A 19,720-nucleotide genomic window follows, 5' to 3' on the forward strand; every position below is an offset into this window, starting at 1 on the left:
TAAAAGTTTGACGAATGCCGGCCCGTTACAACTACTTAAGGGGGTCAGTGACAAAAATGGTTTGGCAAGTTGAGGAAAAAAAAACTTGTTTTAAAAGCATGCATCAGGTTTATTTCAATGCACATAGTGTACTATTTATGTTAATTTTATGCAATAAAAATTGACATTTGCACCATTTTTATGAAAGTTAAGACTGAATGGACCTGAAAATGTCAAATGGTGTAACCGCCAATTGCGCCAAAGAAGGAGAAATATTAAATATTTTATCCACCTTGATGGCATGTAAGCATAATCAGCAAAAAATAAAAATAAATATATAATTTAATTCGTTATTTCTATATGTAAATTTTAATGCGCTTTTGTAATATTTGTCCTGAAATATGCTGAAAACAGATCCGTTTTCTAAATAATCTTTGACAAATGATGTAAATCATATTACACTAAACTACATGATTATATTTAATTCCACATTTTTTTTATGAATATATTTATATTTTCATTTTTAAAAAATATAAGTTGCACCAATTGACAGAACGGTTACACTACATTGACATTTTTGCAATTATCCCCCAAATATTATTTCAAAATGAAATAAAACCAGAAATTTTAGACTTGGTCATCAAATAAGAGAATATGCAAGTAATACAGACAAAATAATTAACGTCACGTCATTGACAAAAGTACATAAAGTCACTCATCCGTGTTTAAACGCTTTGGTGTACACGGCCCTTTAGTGTGTGCTTTTTAAATGCATAAGCAAATAAAAAATGATGTTTAATATTTATTGGAGCCAAGTAAAAGGAAGGCAACTTGTGTGCCAGGCTTTGTGAATGTAAGATGGCCTGTGTAATTGTATTGCATTTTGACAAGAACGGCTGTTTTATGGTCGGATGTCAGCTTCATAGAGGCACTTGTGCTAAATCTTCACGATTGTTTCGCCTGGAGCACCTGATCCCCTCAGGTAATTGTATTGTTGCTGTCTGCCTTCATAAATATAGACTATATTTAATTGAAGCAGACAGCGGGGAACTGAAGAAGGGACCTGCTAAGGGATGCTATTCCCCAAACATGCACATGTTTATTCTCTCTCTTATTTATTTAAATCTAATTATAGTAGACTTAAGTAAAGCTCACTGCAGTTTACATTGAATACGAAAGAACAGTTTTGTTTAGAGACCTGTAATACTTTAGATCAGGTTTCTTCAAAAAACCAAAAGAGAAACTTTTTTAAAACTCGCTGTTAGGGATGCTAAACAATTTTTATTGCGATTAATCGTTAGCAGAATAAAAGTTTTTGTTTACATTACATATGTGTGTAAACTGTGTATAATAAATATGTATATATATATAAATATGAACACATTCTTGTATAATTTTAAGAAAAAAATGTATATATTAAGTATTTATATTTATATATAATATAAATTATTCATAAATATACAAATGTATATACACATGTAAACATTTCTAAAACATATACATGCATGTGTGTACATTTATTTATACAAAGTTATTATACACAGTTCACACACATATGTGATGTAAACAAAAACTTTTATTCTGCTAACGATTAATCACGATTAATCGTTAAGCATCCCTACTTGCTGTGATTTAGGTCGGTGAGAACATAAGCATAATGATGTAAAATCCTTTGTTGCTCAACTGATAAAATATTGCACCAAGTTTGATTCCCAGAGAGCAAACAACCTGATTAAATCCTCAGCAAACTTTGAATGCACAAACACTAAGATATAATGCATTTGCTTTAAACAGAGGAAAAGATGTATCTTAAGTTTAGACCTTCTGTTGAATCTAAAGATGTTTATCTGATATTTAAGCTTATTCTTTAAGAGTATTACAAAAGATGCTTAGGGATGCATTCATTAATAGCCATTGCGAGACATTGATAGTAATCTGTGCAAAGAACTTTAAAACATAACCCTGATATCTAATATTGACTGAGTAAGGTCTTGTCAAGAGTAAATCTGGGGTCACATGTGTGTAAACATCCGTCTTAAAAAAATCAAAATGCAATTCCCGATTTTGCAAGGCGGTGTTATTCGATGAGCAGATCTCTAGCTCATATCTCATACTGAGTTTGTGTTTATCCAAAAACAAAAACTTCTGAATTTCAAACCTCTTGTCAACGTAATTTCATTTTCTTGCAATTTTACACCAAGGCCGCCTAATCCATAAAACTATCAAGCTGATGCAATAACAAAACAAAGCTCTTCTGTAGAGCGATGATTATGTTAGAGGGAGTGGTGATTTATGTTATACTGGGGTAAATCTCTGTAAACTCAAGCTATGCTGTCATCTGTTTGGGGTTTTAGAAAGATTTACCTGTCTTCTTGTTTCGGGCTGTGCGAGATGGAAGTAAAATTTTATATGCGATAATATGCTAAATAACGCGCCATTTGGTATACAATATGATTTTTTTTCCCTAAGACCAATTTTGGTTGTTTAAACACCGTAAATAACCAACATATGTTTCATATTTCCAGGAAAAGAAAGCATCACGATAACTTCTGAAAGTGAACAGCCATGTTTAACTGTTGCATAAAACACATCAGACATTTTAACAATGTAAAAAATAAATATCATGTGCCAAATACTATATTATTTATCACCATCGACCCAAAACTTTGACCGTTACTTTTTAAAGTGTGAAAATGAATCTTTAATTTATTGCGATATGCTCATCTGCACTTTTGCTGTATATTGCGCAACCTAGTCTCGAATTGCCAGATATTCCTACGGAAAGGTCTGGGAACATTGGCAGCTTTGAATGGCCAAGGACTGCCAAAGAGTCAGTATGACACGTATAGCAACCAATCACATTTCGTTTTGTGCCTCGTCATGTTTAGGTGCTTGGAGATGTCACTATGATAACAGACCGTTGTGCAACAACTATCATTTATGACACAAACGTCTCTAAAGTTTATAACACCAATAGCAAACATGTTAAAGAACAAGTTCTGTATTTTAGACTTAAAGCCCTGTTTTCAGATTGTTTATGGTGAAATAGAATGGTTTTGACTGAAATTTCGACATTTTCGGCTGCCCTGAGAATTTTCGCGTGTTTGTGTTTCAGCTCAGACCTCTACAATGGGTTTAATGGTGCACTGGAACAATCCTTCCTAAAATGCATTAAACTTTCGTTTACAAAGACGTGAAACTCACCGAGTGGTCAGGGGTGTTCACTGATATGCTCACACAAAAATCGCTGCAAAAGATGCTTTCCAACAGCTGTTTTAGCATTCGTTGTTAACTTGTGGACCTATTTCCCCAAAAGCCTCACACCCGTACATTCTTCCGCTTAGAGCTTGAATAATAAACACTCCAGCCCAGGTGGTGGCGCTAATCCGCCTTTGCCAATTGCAAGAATAGAAACAAAGTTCCCGGCACGGAGTAATACCGTACCTCACAGGACGTCTAATACAGTCAATGGAGTTGGTAAAAACTACGATAAAACCTGTTGGAATGCGTCTTTTGGAGCGATTTTTGTGTGAGCATACCAGTGAACACCCCTGACCACTCGGTGAGTTTCACGTCTTTGTAAACGAAAGTTTAATGCATTTTAGGAAGGATTGTTCCAGTGCACCATTAAACCCATTGTAGAGGTCTGAGCTGAAACACAAACACGCGAAAAATTCTCAGGGCAGCCGAAAATGTCGAAATTTCAGTCAAAACCATTCAATTTGACCATAAACAATCTGAAAACAGGGCTTTAAGTCTAAAATACCGAACTTGTCCTTTAAGATACCTTGCATACATTTAAACATACATGGTTTATTCGAACTTGATGAAGCGTATTGTCACTGATGTAAACATGAAAGCTTTCTTCTTCGATCAGACGGCTTTGTGTTGTTTCCGGGCGGATTGTTAAAGATCGCAATATATATTTACAATAAATTTGTGCTCCAGATGCTTCTTGGCCGCCATTTTATTTATTCAAACTCGACCAGACTCGACCAATCACATTTCCCGTGCACGTCCCCCAGGCTTAGAATTGTGGGACAGGACAATGAAGGTATCTCAGGAGACAGGAAGTAAAGCAAACATTGTATTCAAACGTGCCTTCATGCCTTGGAATGCTGCCTCCGTAGCTTTCGGATGTAGCCCTTGTATAATTAAACCAATCAGAGGACGACTTCGACATCTGCTGAAGTGATATGCATCAGACGTTTAGCCAACGGTCTGTGGGCGTGACGATTCAGGCTAAGACTGAAGCTGCGTCCGAAACCGCCTACTTCCATACTATATAGTAGACGAAAAGCAGAAGGCAAGGCAAGTAGTATGTCCGAATTCATAGTATTACAAAAACGAAAAGTACCCGGATGACCTACTAATGCCAACAAGATCCCGAAGTGTTCATTCGATGGATACTTTGCTATCCCGTGAGCCCCCAGGAGAGGAGTTATCCAACATAAAAGCAGGAGATGCATTGTTTTATTAAAATTTTTCCAAAATCAGTAACAGGGTTTAATTCAAATGCAAATGCATATATTAAACAGCTGTTCCTTGTGGTTAAAATGTGCTTGTATAATGTCATTCCAGTTAACAACTGACTTGTTGTTGTGACAATGTATGTCACGTGATGTATCAACATGTGGATGTAGTATGTCTGAATTTATTCATACTATCCGTATTCATACCATATGGTACCTACTGTTTTAATGGTCAATGAGTACCTTACTGTCACAGTATGCGAATTGGGCTGCGTTCACACCAGCCGCTGTAGAGGCGTCAAGCGTGAGTGATTTCAATGTTAAAGGAATATTCCATTTTCTTAAAAGAAAAATCCAGATAATTTACTCACCACCATGTCATCCAAAATGTTGATGTCTTTCTTTGTTCAGTCCAGAAGAAATTATGTTTTTTGAGGAAAACATTGCAGGATTTTTCTCATTTTAATGGACTTTAATAGAGCCCAACATTTAATACTTAACTCAACACTTAACAGTTTTTTTCAACGGAGTTTCAAAGGACTATAAACAATCCCAAACGAGGCATAAGGGTCTTATCTAGCAATACGATTGTCATTTTTGACAAGAAAAATAAAAAATATGTACTTTTAAACCACAACTTTTCGTGTAGGTCCGGTCCAGCGCGACCTAACGTAAATGCGTAGTGACGTAGGGAGGTCACGTGTTACATATATATATAACGCACATTTGCGGACCATTGTAAACAATAACACAAAGACATTAATTAGTATCAGTTGACATACAACAACGTAGGAACGGTCCTCTTTCACCACATTTGTAAACACTGGGGCGGAGTTTCGCGTTCGTGCTCTGTGACCTCTTGACGTCATGACGTATTGCGTGGGGTCAGCTGGCGCATCACGACCGGATCTACATGACGAGAGGTTGTGGTTTAAAAGTGTATATTTGTTATTTTTCTTGTCAAAAATGACAATCGTTTTGTTAGATAAGACCCTTATGCCTCGTTTGGGATCGTTTAGAGTCCTTTGAAACTCTGTTGAAAAAAACCTTAAGTGTTGAGTTAAGTATTAAATGTTGGGCTCTATTAAAGTCCATTAAAATGAGAAAAATCCTGCAATGTTTTCCTCAAAAAACATAATTTCTTCTCGACTGAACAAAGAAAGACATCAACATTTTGGATGACATGGTGGTGGGTAAATTATCTGGATTTTTCTTTTAAGAAAATGGACTAATCCTTTAAGTCAATGTAAAGACGCGTTGACGCACGTTTGGAGGTCTCACGGCGCAAATGACGTATTTAGCGTAGCACGTTAGAATGCGATTCCAGCTCATTTGCGCGCCTAGTTGAGCATTGCCGCGGGAAAACGCGTGAGTTACAAAATTTGGACTTTGGCGGAAAAAACACCGTGTTAACCAATCAGGAACTTGCTCTAGTGACGTGATTACAGGAAGCGAGCGGAGTCGCAGAAGCCCCTCCCATGATGTGAATTTCCGCGTGAATGTCTCAATGACATGAGAATGAAGCGAGTACACCCAAAATGTTCAAGCGTCCAACTACTCGGTGTAGACGCAAATTTGACGCCTCAAACGCGTCTGGTGTGAACCCAGAGTAAGACTATGGGCAGCTCTACTTCTTTTGCCACCTTTCCACTGTACACGACATTCGCCCCCAATTGTCGGGAGTTCGCCCCCTAGTGGCAGTCCTCATGCAATTTCAGTTTATTCGTAAATCTGTGCCAACATGGGAGCAAAGCTCATTCCAGTGCAAGAGCCTTCAATCTACGAATATTCACCATAGTGGAATAAAAAAATGATTGAAACAATGCACAGCTATGCATATATGACACCTCACACATGGGTTTTAATTAGAATACACTGGAATACATCACTTCTGGTCGGCATATCGCATGGGGTGTAGTCTCACAAGATGATACATTTTATGGATCCAACGCTCAAAACGGATCCGAAAATTATGCATCCGCAGATGTTCAGCACCTAACGCAGACCCTTTTGCTTTTGTTTTTCACACGTTTTAGATGATGATTATCACTATCGGATGCATTTCACTCTCTTCCCCAAACATAGAATTCGTATGAATTGATATTAAGATAAGCTTAAATGTGAACCCTGAGATTTCAGGAGGAAAATAAGATGCAGATAAGATGCATTTGACAAAAAAGTGATGATCTTCTACATTAGCTTAACAATCACTGAGAGATATAAAGAAATAAGAGAGCATAGTTTACATGCGGTGTACATATAGGGGATGGGGGCGCTGGTGTAAACATAGATGGAGCTTTAACCCAGTGTTATATTGACGAGATTATATCTATTGCCCCTATACACATCCACCCTACCTTCAGCATTTAAATAGTCTCTCAAGTATAGCTTGAGGGTCTAAACAACACCCACGCTTGAGGAAATGACATTTGGATATTATCCAGGGGATAGAGGCGTTTATCACCTCATAACATACCTGCCTTTCACCAAACACACACACACACACAGGGAGGCTTACGGAGTTATTAAATTGAAAGTGCATCAAATCCTGACGGACTACAGGAATAGGGTATAGATCGCTCTGGAAAGAGGTCAGATAACGGCAGTCTGATTCACAGAGGTGTGGAGAAACATGGATACATGCAGGTCCACATGCGACACTGTCCTGCAGGTGAGGTCCTCCTGTGGTGTGTCAAGGCTTTGTTGACATTTCTATTTGTTTTGTTTATTTAATTTCTGGTATAATTTTCTGCGTCACCCATTTGACCTGGTGGTTGTGACTTTGAGATGCGTTCGTGTTGTGTGTGTTGAGCAAACTGAATTGTATGGATTTTATGACTTACGATGAGTGGCTGGGAAGAGTTCAAACCTGTTATTCTGACTGATACATGCAGGTCTGGACTGGGGGTAGAACAGGGTGGATATTTTTTCTCCAAAATCTTTCCTCCTAAATTAGCTTCTCTTTGGAGATTGCAAGGTCTGGTACAGTGCACTTAAAAAAAGTTGCATTTACCTAAAAAAAAGTATGATTATATGCTTTTAGGACATACCATACCATAGTAATGACATTTTCTTATAAAAAATGATTTTTGAGTAGCACATAAATATCATTAAAGTGTGAATATATATATTATTATAAATAATAATAACAAAAATTAACCATGGCTTTTTGATACCCATATTTATTTTGTGTATATTGATTACCATTTGTAAATCCATAGTTTTTTGCATGTGGTAAGTTTTTTGGGGTTAAACTGTAGTAAAACCATGGTTCATTATTAAAGTAGTGGTATGAAAATTATAATGGTATTACTTTTGCATCATTAGTATTTGAACGTGACATTAATTTCATAATATTTCTTAATTTTCTCAAAAGATTGCATTAATGCAATTTAAATATGGAAGCATTTATATACAAGTACTCTACAGTATGAGACTAGCTATTGATACATTATAGTAATGAGATTTTTTGGTGGGTAGGTGCTTTATTATTATAAAATAATCTAACATCGAAGTTGTTACTAACAAAGGGCTTCATTTAAAGGGATACTTGAACAAAAAATAAAAATTATGTCATTTAATCGCCTTCGAGTTGTTTGAAACTTGTATACATTTCTTTGTTCTGCTAAATACAAAGGAAGATATTTTGAAGAATGTTTGTAACCGAGCAGTTCTGGGGCACCATTGACTTCTATGGAATACTAATGCTATAGAAGTAAATGGTGTCCCAGATATAGCTGGTTATTAAATGTTTTTTCTTCATTTGTTTTCATCAGAGCAAAGAAATGTATACAGGTATAGAATAACTTGAGGGTGAGTAAATCATGACAGAATTTTCATTTTTCTCTGAACTATTTATTTAAAGGGACACTCCACTTTTTTTAAATAGGCTCATTTTCCAGCGTCCCTAGAGTTGAATATTTTATTTTAACCATTTTGGAATAAATTCAGCCGATCTCTGGGTCTGTCGGTACCACTTTTAGCATAGCTTAACATCATCCATTGAATCTGATTAGACCATTAGCATCGCCCTCAAAAATAACCAAATTATTTAGATATTTTTCCAATTTAACACTTGACTCTTCTGTAGTTACATCGAGTACTACGACTGACGAAAAAATAAAAGGTGCGATTTTCCAAGCCGATATGGCAAGGAACTATACTCTCATTCTTGTGTAATAATCAACGATGTTGCTGCCGTAACATGGCTGCAGCAGGCACAATGATATTATGCAGTGCCCGAAAATAGTCCCCTCCTATTAAAAGTTACCATGGGGACTATTTTCGGATGCTGCATAATATCATTGCGCATGTTGCACCCATGGTATGGCAACAAAGTCGAAATATCAAAACTCTTTGGTTATTTTTTAGCGTGATGCTAATGGTCTAATCAGATTCAATGGATTATGCTAAGCTATGCTAAAAGTGGTAGCGCCAGACCCGGAGATCAGCTGAATGGATTCCAAAACAGTAAAAATTAAGTGTTTAACTCTAGGGGAGCTGGAAAATTAGCCTATTTTCAAAAACGTGGAGTGTCCCTTTAAGCCAAATAAATAATTATTTATATTTAAATCTAAATGTGAATGACAGGACGTTTTTCTTATATTCCCCAAATACAGCCCGATTGCCTTTTTCTTTTGACTCTCTTATTTTTTATTTTCACAAATTTTCTTCCTGTTTGCCTTACATTTGTAGCACCATCCCACAATCCTCTTCTCCTCTCACTTCAATTCAATGCAAAAGAGAAATTTCACTTCCTTCTCCCTCCCTCACTCTCTCCCGTGTCTTTCTTCGATTCCTCCCCTAAAGCTATGTATTCGTCAGAGAGCACTACTTTAGACGTCTGTCTCTGGCTCCTGACAGAGTTTGAGTTGAATACGCACAGCTGCTGGTGAGTTCAACGCTTCTGTTCCTCACGCTCGCTTTCATTCACTTCTCTTCCTCTCTGCATGTGTTTTTCATTATAACACAGATGCTGAATATTAAGCTTCTTGGTTATTTTACTTTTTATACTTTTGTTTTCAATGTCATTAAATGTTGATGATTAGAGTTTTGTGTGTGTTAGAGTGATTCCTGCTCTACAGACGTTCTGGCAATTAGTTTTGAACTGCGGATTTTACTTACTAGTTTAATTTCGTGTTTTATGTTAGCTAACGTTTCGCTGACATTATGTTTAAAGTTCTTCATATATGGTAAAGATTTGCAATGTGTCCGTTATCTTCTTCCATAATACGTCTCGTCTGACATATTGATGTTTATTCAGAATTCCATCTCGAAAACCGTAATGTAATAAATCCATATTCCTGCTTCCTGTCGTCCTAATGATGACTGTTTTCCAGGTGTGGGTGTGTACATGCATGGTTGGTTTTACATGTTGAAACACACACTGACTGGAATGTTTATTACGAAAAGAAGAGTTAGTTAGTCTCTTCTGCTGTTTCGGCATGGATGGCCTTGTCCTCCATCAGTCGGACAACTAACGGTTTTAATTCGGAATGCTGAAGAGTGTGACGTCCCTTAACAAAGATTTGTTTTGCAAAACTCATCTGACTTTGTTAAGGTGACTGACTGGAAACCGAATTGGGCAATAAAGAACTGAAAGCAGACTTTTTGTGATTGAATAACTTGAAGGATATGAGACCTTGTGACTTTGTCCCAGAGATAGTGAGGAAGTCCCTAAGTAAATTTCGTTTTTCATTGAAAGTGACTGCCAGGGCTTGGAGCCCAAATTTGAAAGTGAGCCCCAGGTTCTCAATATTAGTCACTCAGGAAAGTTTCCACGGTAACCAAATCGGTATTTCACATATCGAGTACGTAAGCATGGAAATCCCACACCCCTATGTAGACATCTGTCATTGGCTCATGTGGATGGGCTGCTCGTTCAGACTGTTTTCGGCTGATTCTCCGTTAGATGTGGTTGACTCACTTGTGACACAACAAACAGAAGTCTGCTTTGCTGTTTTAGTGATTTTAGTTTCACAAGTCTGACTGGAGAAGATGCAGATCCTTTTTTAAGTAACATCTAGACAAGATTTTTTAATTAAATAGATTTATTTTGAAGAACTATAATGAACGGATTATTAAAGATGACCAGGGGCACAAAAGCACCATAGTAGCCCATATAACTCTTTTAAAACCATATGCTTTTAGGCAGTGTTGCTCAATCAAAAAAGGGCCTCAAAAATCTTACAAGGTGGTTTGAAGTTTACTTAAAATAATTGGGCAAAACAAGCATCAAAATAAATCAAGCTACGTGTATTACAAATGTATGTTGCGGTAGAATTTGTGAGTAGGGGGCTTCAAATATTGCATCAGGTTAAGATCCACAAGGCTAAAATTTAAGTTTTTGCACACTGAAAATCCGTCTCAAACATACAACATAAAGGTTGAAGATGCAGCAAGACTTTGGTGATGTCAAACGTCTTTGTGTTTGTCATAGTTCTGTAACCGCACCATGTATCACTGTATCATTGAGGTCTCGTGGCACGAAGAGGCTAAATTCCGACTGTGGTCACTGTATTTTGATACATGGATCTGTGCCGCTGATGCGGTAATGCGTTTCTTCATTTTAATACATCCGGTTGTCCATTGACCCAAGACTGTGACCCATCAGTCACTAGCCTCGCTCTGCATACTTTCTGGGTCCTTGTATCTTGGTTGTTTCGTAGCTTCGGTTCTTTGAATAAGAGCAGGCTGGTCTAAAGACTCAGTGTTGTGTAAAGTACATACAAACTATATGAAATTGCAAACTTGTAAAACAGTATCCCAACCTGTGAGATCAGGCTGAGTAACTGTTTTACAAGTTTGCAATTTCGTATGAATTGTATGATTGTTTTAATTTTTTTTTTACAAAAGTAGGGATGCTCCAATCAGGATTTTTGGAGCCGATACCCATTTGTTGTCTTCGTGATCAGCCGATACCAATGCCGAGATTCTTCAAGCTGATATGCAAGCTCTTTGATGACTGTAACTGTTTAAATTTTTTCTAGATTAAGTAACACCACAGATGTTGCCTTTGTTATATTACTTACAGTAATAAGTTATATTACTGTTTTAATAGAAAATCAAATAAATTAAAGTAATGAAAATAAAACACTTCACAGTCTTTACTGTATGAATTAAATATACACGCATTCGTGTGAAGTATAACAGTTCCTTAGTCAAGAGCAGAGAGTGATCTCATTAAGAGATGAATTAGGTTACAGTAGCTTTAATGGTGCGCTTAGACCAGCTGCGGTAGATGCATCAAGCACGAGTGATTTCAATGTTAAGTCAATGTGAAGATGCGTTGACGTGCGTCTGGAGGTCTGGCGGTGCGAATGAGGCGCTTAGCGCGGCGCAGTAGATACGATTCCACCTCATTTGTGAGTCTAATTTGCGCGAATGGCGCAAGTTGAGCGTTGCCGCAGGAAAAGCACAAGTTGAAAAATGTGAACTTTGGCTGAAAAACACGCCACGTAAATCCAATCAGGAGCTTGCTTTAGTAGTGACGTGATTACAGAATGCGAGTGGAGTCGCAGAAGCCCCTCCCATAGCGCAAATTTATGCGTGAATGTCTCGATGACTAGTATTTCACGCTCGGCTTTCATGCACGAATGAAGTGAGTAAACTCAAAATGTTCAAGTGGCAAACAAACGCAAATTTGACACCTCTAATGCGTCTGGTGTGAACCCACGGTAAGTTGTGAGAGAGATCGCTCTGTACATGTGCGGTGATGACAGGCTGCTGTGTGTGCGCGTGTCGTGCGTACGTGAGCAATAGCAGCTGAGGAAAATTAAAGTTTAAACTGTCAAAACTTCAAAACGCATGCAAATAATAAACTTTCGTCATGAGGATGCAAATGTCCACGCTAGATACGTGTTGTATACGCTGTTTGATGGGGATGTGAAGACGTGTCGCGCTGTTAGGACCGGAGCACGTCCTTATAGAAAATACACATGTCTCTGTTAAGGCAAAGAGAGAAATCCAAATCTGCACGTCGCACATGAGCAACGGATTATAAAAGTGCTTGCACTGCGTAAAAATGGTCTCTAATTGCAGCCGCATTCAGGAGCCGTATGATGACAAAGTAAACGGAAAGATCGGTTCATGAGATCGGCAAATTTAGTGTGTACCGATCGAATAATTTAATGCCGTTATTGGCCGTTACTGATCTGCGGCCAATTGATCGGAGCATCCCTAGACAAAAGCAAGAATGAAACTTCACCCCTAAAACCTAATAGGGCTATGAAGATTAATCGCGTGTCCCATTAAAAATACCTGTCTGAAATCGATTCTGAATCGCAAGGCTGCAATTCTGTGTTTTATGCGCAGCTTGTGCGTGTATTACGGTGTTGTGGTCAGTAAGAAGTCCTTATCAAGCTAAAATCATCATGAGTCTGAGTCGTTTATGATGTGCATTTAAAAAAGCAACAATCATTAAACAAAATCATTCAAATATTCTTTATTATCATGAAAATACCTTACAATATGAAGAAAAGCGATATAAATATTGTTATAGACATTTTCTGGAATAGAGTGTGTAATGATACTTCTTTTGTGGCACAAATGGAATTTCTGCACGAGAGCGCCCTCTGGCTTTTAGATGTACTGTGATTTCACCATAATTCATTAAAATGAATTCATTGAGAAACGTGCATTTGCGTGATTAATCTTACAGCTCTATAACCTTATGTCACTGGGGCAATTGTACTAATGAATGTACGAATGCGATACAGCTTACAAATTATAGTTGTGCGATGTGCATAGGTTCTACGCTGTTGCTACACCGTATGTTATGCGACGCGCACCTTGCAAAAATTTTAAAAACGCATCTGTTTTACGCGGACGGCTAGCGCTGTGATTGGTCCACTAGAACCCCTCCCATCAGGTAAAAAAATCTGAGTTGCATTTCTTCATAGGCATTTCCGCTTGAGACGTACAAAGATGGGCCAAGTTGAGATGTGATTTAACTCAAACTGCGAACAAAATTCGCTGTCTATTCACTTTCATCACTGCTGGTTGCTGCTGCTTTTGTGGGTTTATTGGCCAAGCCGCTTCTTCTTTGGCTGTGGCCGGTGTCTAAGGTTAGATGAACTCGGGTCAGTTTTATTATGCAAGTTTATAAAACATTCATCCTTCAAAAAAATTAGCATTATTAAAAGGGGAGTTAGTTTTAATGATTTGTTTGCCCTAAATAAAACTAAAAACACATAATACACTTTTACTTATGTCTTAATTAAGTAAAAAAAAAAATTTAAACACATTTTTATTAAAATCTTGCTATTATTTTGTGCTATTAAAAGTGTCAAATGTTTGGACAGATCTGCTTTTGACCAGCAGGTGTCGCCAGCATGTGTGGTGTTTCGAACTGCCTCGAAAAACTGAATCAATTTTCAAAGCAATTGGTTCAATTCATTCGAAGCTTCGAAAAGCTTCGTTTCTCCCATCACTAACTGTGGGTTTACTAGCGTGGATACTGCCAACTAGCGGTCTGCATGTGTAACTGCACGTCCTATAACATTTTAGAATATAAATAATTGTTACCATGAGTTCAAATAGTATTTGAATAATATATTTAAACTGTGGAAATGCACAGTTTTGCAAGTTTGTAAAAATGTTACATTAACTAATTTAGACATTAACTTTTATCCAAAGCATATCTGATAGAGAATAAAGATTAAATAAATATAAAATATGTGAAATCATGGCTAATATTACTTATGGTTCTTGCGTCACATGGAAGGTCAAATTGAGCACATTGCATTGTGGGATACAGTTTTTCCGTTAGTGTACACTGCACTTTTTTGTAATTTTTTGTCTTTGTAATATTTGCATACTGCAGAAATAATAGATTGCATGGCAAGTATGATATTCTGAATGTATGAGAAACAGGATTGCTTGATATGTTGTCACTTTAATGAGTATATTTAAATTTTTTGAATTTGTGTAGGTTTAAATGTATGGGCCCATACAGTACATTTGGATGTAGGTATAAGCGAGTACGTGAGAAGGTTTGGGGTGGATAAAATAATTCCTTAACTATAAAAACATGAATTGTTGCATGTCTTGTAAACTAATAACCATATGGACAAATTTTAATAACATGGCTTTCTGTTTCTAGCCTCGATTTAATAGAAGGAAAACAAAGCATGGAGCTAATATATCGCCGCCTTGGTCTGTGCAAATGCCTTTTATTTTTTTTGAATCTATTTTCTTTTAAAGTGTACTTTATGAGCCAGACGCTTGTTTTGGAGTCACGAGTTGGAGCGGTGAAGTAGTATGGCACTTCTCATCCAGTGGGCTGTGTGTTGAGGGATCGGTTTGATGCTGAGAAATTACAAGAGCTTTGATTTCACCGCCCTCATTGGTCGTCTTTCTTCTTAAACACACAGAAGCTGAAAGATGTTTGGCTGACGTTTCACTTGCGTAATTTCTCATTCACTTAATTGCCTAACCGCACCATGTGTCTGTCTGTAGTTCGTAAAGTACACAATTTAATGCATTTAAAAAGTTGAAGAATAGCAATTTGTTGTTACCCATACTTTTTTAGATGTTTTAACAATATGTTTTGTACCATAATATCGTGGATAAATGTTTGTTTTGCCAAGTCTGTCGTTATTCAAATGATCTATGAATCAGTGTTTATATGAGGAAAGTCAATATAAGTTTGGGTGTGTATAGGTTTTAGTAAGAGTTGTGTCCGTGTTTACAGGTGTCATTATCATTAGATGTCTCAATCACTTTTCTCTCTGTGTGTGTCGGGCTAATAAGGATGTTTAGTGATACAGACTGTCCTCATATGCGAAAAAACACAGTCACCATGATGCATTCTGGGTTGGGCTGAGTTTAAACCTGTTTTATCATCTGGCTGTTGGGTGTTTCAGGATAGCTTGGTTTGTGACTCAGTGTTTACTAGGACAAATCATAAATTCTGGTCGAATTTAGCTGCAACATTAAAAGGGAAAGAAAAACAAACACAAAAACCATGGCAATGCACGTGGTATATTGCGTAATGCATTTTACAGCAAATGGTGATTCAGGAGTTTAGTTGGAAGCTGTTATTGTTTGTCGGCAAGTTCCTAATTTGATTCTTGACCTTTTCACACCATGGGAAAAGTGGGAAACGGACAGGATATGATGGAGAGAAGAGGGTTGAAAAGAACTGCAAATGTTGCGAGCCGGATTTGAAGTTGCATCACAGATTAACGTGTCAGAGCATGTTTACAAAACCCAAGTTTTATACATAAAGGGTAAAAGATGACAGAGGAAACACATTGAAGAGCATGTTGTCAGATAAAGTTCACGTTCAACTTTAGTTAAATATTACCTGCTGTTTTTTAAGCAATGTGCATGCGCACGTATGATGTAAATAAATCACAAGCAATTCATCTACAGTAAAATGCCCCCCCTTGCGTGTGCCACTCAGTGTAGTGTTGCTCAACTTTGTAATTTTTTAAGTTTCATCATATCTACTTCCATCTAGCTTGCTGAGTTAGAAGAAATACGAGTAGTTTTACTTTCAAAATGTATTTATGAAAAAAATCTTGCTTAATTCTGTATTTTGTCAATGTTAAATATATAATTGTTTATGTCATCATATTTTTATTGCCATGCAACATTTTGGTCTGCCCTTCAAAACCGCAGGGATGATTTTTTTAAGTGGAGATTATATTTATCTGCATATGAAAGATGCATAATGAAAATGTACGTTATGTAAGACGAGCAAGCTGTATAGTGGAGCGAGAAACAGGTGCTCATGTGATGGATTAATGCAGTGCTAAACAACACTGCATTTGACCTTTGACACCTCCCTTTACCTTATACATACTTTAAAATAACCTCAGCACTTGTAGTCCACAATACCTGTTCACCATGGGTCCCCTTCACTCCAGGTGATCTCAGAAATTGTCATTTAAAGCAATAACTCAACCCAAAAAGCTTTTTCATATCAAGGATTAATTGCTTGAAAGATTATTTTGGGTGAAATGAGGAAATTAAATTATTCGCAAAGCACAGATAACGTGGTAATCCTGCGGTAAATGATTGGAGGCTGCTGCTTTTGTATGTGCCATGATTTATTTTTTATATCTAACACCGTGTCCTTTGCAGCAAAGTTATTTGTTTGTCCAAATTGAAACCTGCAATGCTTTGCAGCACATACACAGTAAAGGTTTTTTAGTAGGTTGACTTTAGTTGTCATTTTAGTTTGGACTTAACCCAAACAAAGGCTTGCATTGGTTGTCATTGTCTGGAAGGATGCTTTAGTGTAATATTCCTACATGTGTTCTATATTCCCTAAAACATAATGAAGAAATCAACTGGTGCCACGTGTCCCTGAATTCGATAAGCCCCAGTGGACACTTGTGTGTGTATGTGCGTTCACAGCTGTCCGTTTCTGTGTTGTTCACTCAAACGCACACCAATCACATCATCTCTTTCTGAGGCCCATGGGTAATCCAGCTGAACATTAAAGCTGAACTGAACATATACACACACATGCATGCTCAGCTGTCCTTCACTTTGATCCCTGGCTGTGGTTCTTTCATTGCCCAACTGTTCTGTCAAGTGAGCTGTTTGAGATAAACTCCTCTGTACTCTGTTACAAAATAGAGTTCCCTACCTAGACAACATTTTTAGGTATCGTAGGTATGCACAACTTTTGGTTTGGAATCGGCACGATGCCATAGAAGAACTTTCTTGCTTTTTCATAAAGATCCTTTAACATCTAAAGGACATTTCTGTTTCACTAAAGGCTCTTTGTAGTTTAAAAAAAGAACCAGAATGGTTCTTCTATGGCAGGCTTAACTTAATTTTTGTATTATTCAAACTTAAATTATTTTAGGTTAATATTTCATAATCATTTAATAGCACATTTACATGTCTAACTTCAAAAACATTTATTTTTCATTAGTTTTAAAAATTGTATTGGTAGTATTTTAAGAATTATTATTATTGTTACCCGTTATTGGACCTTATTCTAATATTCTTTTATTGGTACATAACACGTATCTGTCCATTTTGCATGAGCTCCTCAGTTTTCTGATGTATTGGGGATGCAGCGATTATAGATTTTGATGGTACGGTTATAGTCTGATAAATAATCACGGTTGTACGGTTATTACGGTTATTAAGGATTCATTTATTTTACAACATTAATGTATAAAATCACATGAATAAGTTTTTGAACAATTGCTAAATTTTTCTGTATTTTCAGTTTGTGTATTTTCTCTACAATTCTTGGACAAATGATAATAATAATAACTTGGCTGGCTTTGACTTAAACCGTATAGGTGCCTTTTAAACCTGTAGGCTATTCATTTTAATGATCTTTTGAATAAATGTAACTTTACATTTGGACTGAATAAAGTTATATTATTTTGGTTTGTTTGAAGTATTTAAGTAAAATATATGAAGTAAAAATGATAAGAGCCTCTCAAAATGAATAATTACACAGGGTCATCCTGAACCAGGTACTGCAAGTCATTTTGACAGGTGAAGCTTAATATTACACAAAAGTCAAATATAAATATTAGGGGTGGCAAGATTAACGTGTTAACTAATGCTATTCATTAATTAATCATTAACGCGTTAAAATAATTCAACGTAATGAAATGCAGTCAGACCACCAGGAGCCCCGCCCGGGTTTGATCCGCGAGCAGGAGGTTTTTAATGCTGTACAGAGTAGACCGATTGGAGTGTGGCTCTTTCACGTACAGATGCAGGTGCGCGCGCACACATCCACGCACACGCACACACAAACCAGATGCACGAACAACCAAGAGACGCGTCACGCGCACATATTCTTTTGAACGCGGAGCTTTGTCATACAATGCATCATGACGCATGCGCCTCTTGGTGGTTCGTGGATCTGGTTTGTGCATGCGTGAAACAAAAACATGCGGTGTAGCGAAGGCTTTACGGTGACATTTTAAAGCGCGGTTAATAGTGAAACCGGTTAATCGCTGCATCCCTAATTGTAGTGTTGTCAGATGACATTTTGTTTAAGTAAGTGTTATTTAGATTTTTTTATTGTTAAATTATTCATTTATATTTTATGATTAAATTGTAAGTTATGTTTTTTTTTATAAATTCGAGAACCCCCTGCAGTTCCCTCACAAACCACCAGGGGTTCACAAACCCCCATTTCTTAATAACCTTTAAATGTCCCCTCTTTTTTCCCTTACTTTATCTTCTCTCTCCCACTCTTTTTTTTCTCTGTTATTCTTTCTTTCTTTCTCTCATTTTATTCTTTCTCATTGATTTTTTGTAAATTTAGCTTTTGCGCATTTGGCAGATGCTTTTATCCAAATCGACTTACAGTGCTTTATAAGTTAAGAACAACCAGGCGAAAGTAAGGTTGAACGAAGGCAACAAAGCAATTTTCTCAGAGCCCTGAACACATTTGCTTTCCGAACTATGACACAGCATCTTTAGCACGAACCCTGACAGAGCTGACAAAAATTGCATTATTTCGTCACCGTTTTGCGCGTGTGGGTCCAGAAAGCTGTCAACCATGATATGTAAAGCCCTAAACATTTTTTCTTTTTTTCTCATAACATGTTGGGTTTTTTGTTTCATGTGTTTCAGTACTGATCAATCTACAGGTTATTTAGTGCTGTAACACATCCTGAAGTTTGACCTCTCTGAGTTTTTCAAAATAAAAGTTAGGGATGCATAGACATTTCTCGGACCGTGGTATCGATTCCAGGTATCGGGGGACTTTTAATGAGTACGAGTACTTTAGAAAATGTGGTATCGAGGCCGATACCCGATACCGGTATCGGTGCATCCCTAATAAAAGTAAATTGGGTTTAAATGTGAGGAGTTCCTGTCGGTACGAAAGTAACATTTTTTACTTTTGTCCTCCAGCTAAAATTGTTGATTTATATTAATAAGTTATATTATTCTAATTTTGATTGAATTTTATTTTCATAGTGTTTTACTGTAGAAAAATATTTATTCTTACAATTCAAGTTTACTGTCTGGTTGCTTTTGAAACATTTGATGAAACTGAAATTTAAAATGAAAATGTAATTTCATTATTTTTTGCAAAGATAAATGACAAAATATGTTTGCAGTTACATATTAACAAGGTCATAGTCATGTATATTTACTAAACACAGGTGTAACACAAAAATCTATCTTGTTCTGTTGTGTTACTTTTGATCCACCTGTGTGTTACTTTCATCCCAGCTGAAAGCGTCAAAAGTCGTTTTACATTTGTTCAAAATTTCACTTTGTATTGATAGACCACATGTTATTGACCACAGCAAAAATAGATCTCTGTA

At 36.8% G+C, this 19,720-nt stretch overlaps 1 protein-coding gene across 4 annotated transcripts in view; it reads left to right on the forward strand.

The window, feature by feature from the left end:
- plekhg5b (pleckstrin homology domain containing, family G (with RhoGef domain) member 5b) overlaps positions 1–19,720 on the forward strand; it is a 96,974-nt gene that overhangs the window by 35,124 nt on the left and 42,130 nt on the right. Inside the window, exon 1 of one of the 4 annotated variants that reach the window (XM_065285258.2) lies at positions 6,973–7,122. The exons of 2 other annotated variants lie outside the window; for them this stretch is intronic. In XM_065285258.2, the coding sequence (XP_065141330.1) occupies positions 7,084–7,122 (39 nt within the window). In that variant the 5' untranslated portion in view covers positions 6,973–7,083. Of the gene's footprint in view, positions 1–6,972; positions 7,123–9,227; positions 9,343–19,720 lie in introns of those variants that run through there. One more of the 4 variants, XM_065285259.2, reaches the window with a different exon arrangement.

The sequence above is a fragment of the Paramisgurnus dabryanus genome, chromosome 21 (genome assembly GCF_030506205.2).
Source record: "Paramisgurnus dabryanus chromosome 21, PD_genome_1.1, whole genome shotgun sequence".
NCBI lineage: Eukaryota > Metazoa > Chordata > Actinopteri > Cypriniformes > Cobitidae > Paramisgurnus > Paramisgurnus dabryanus.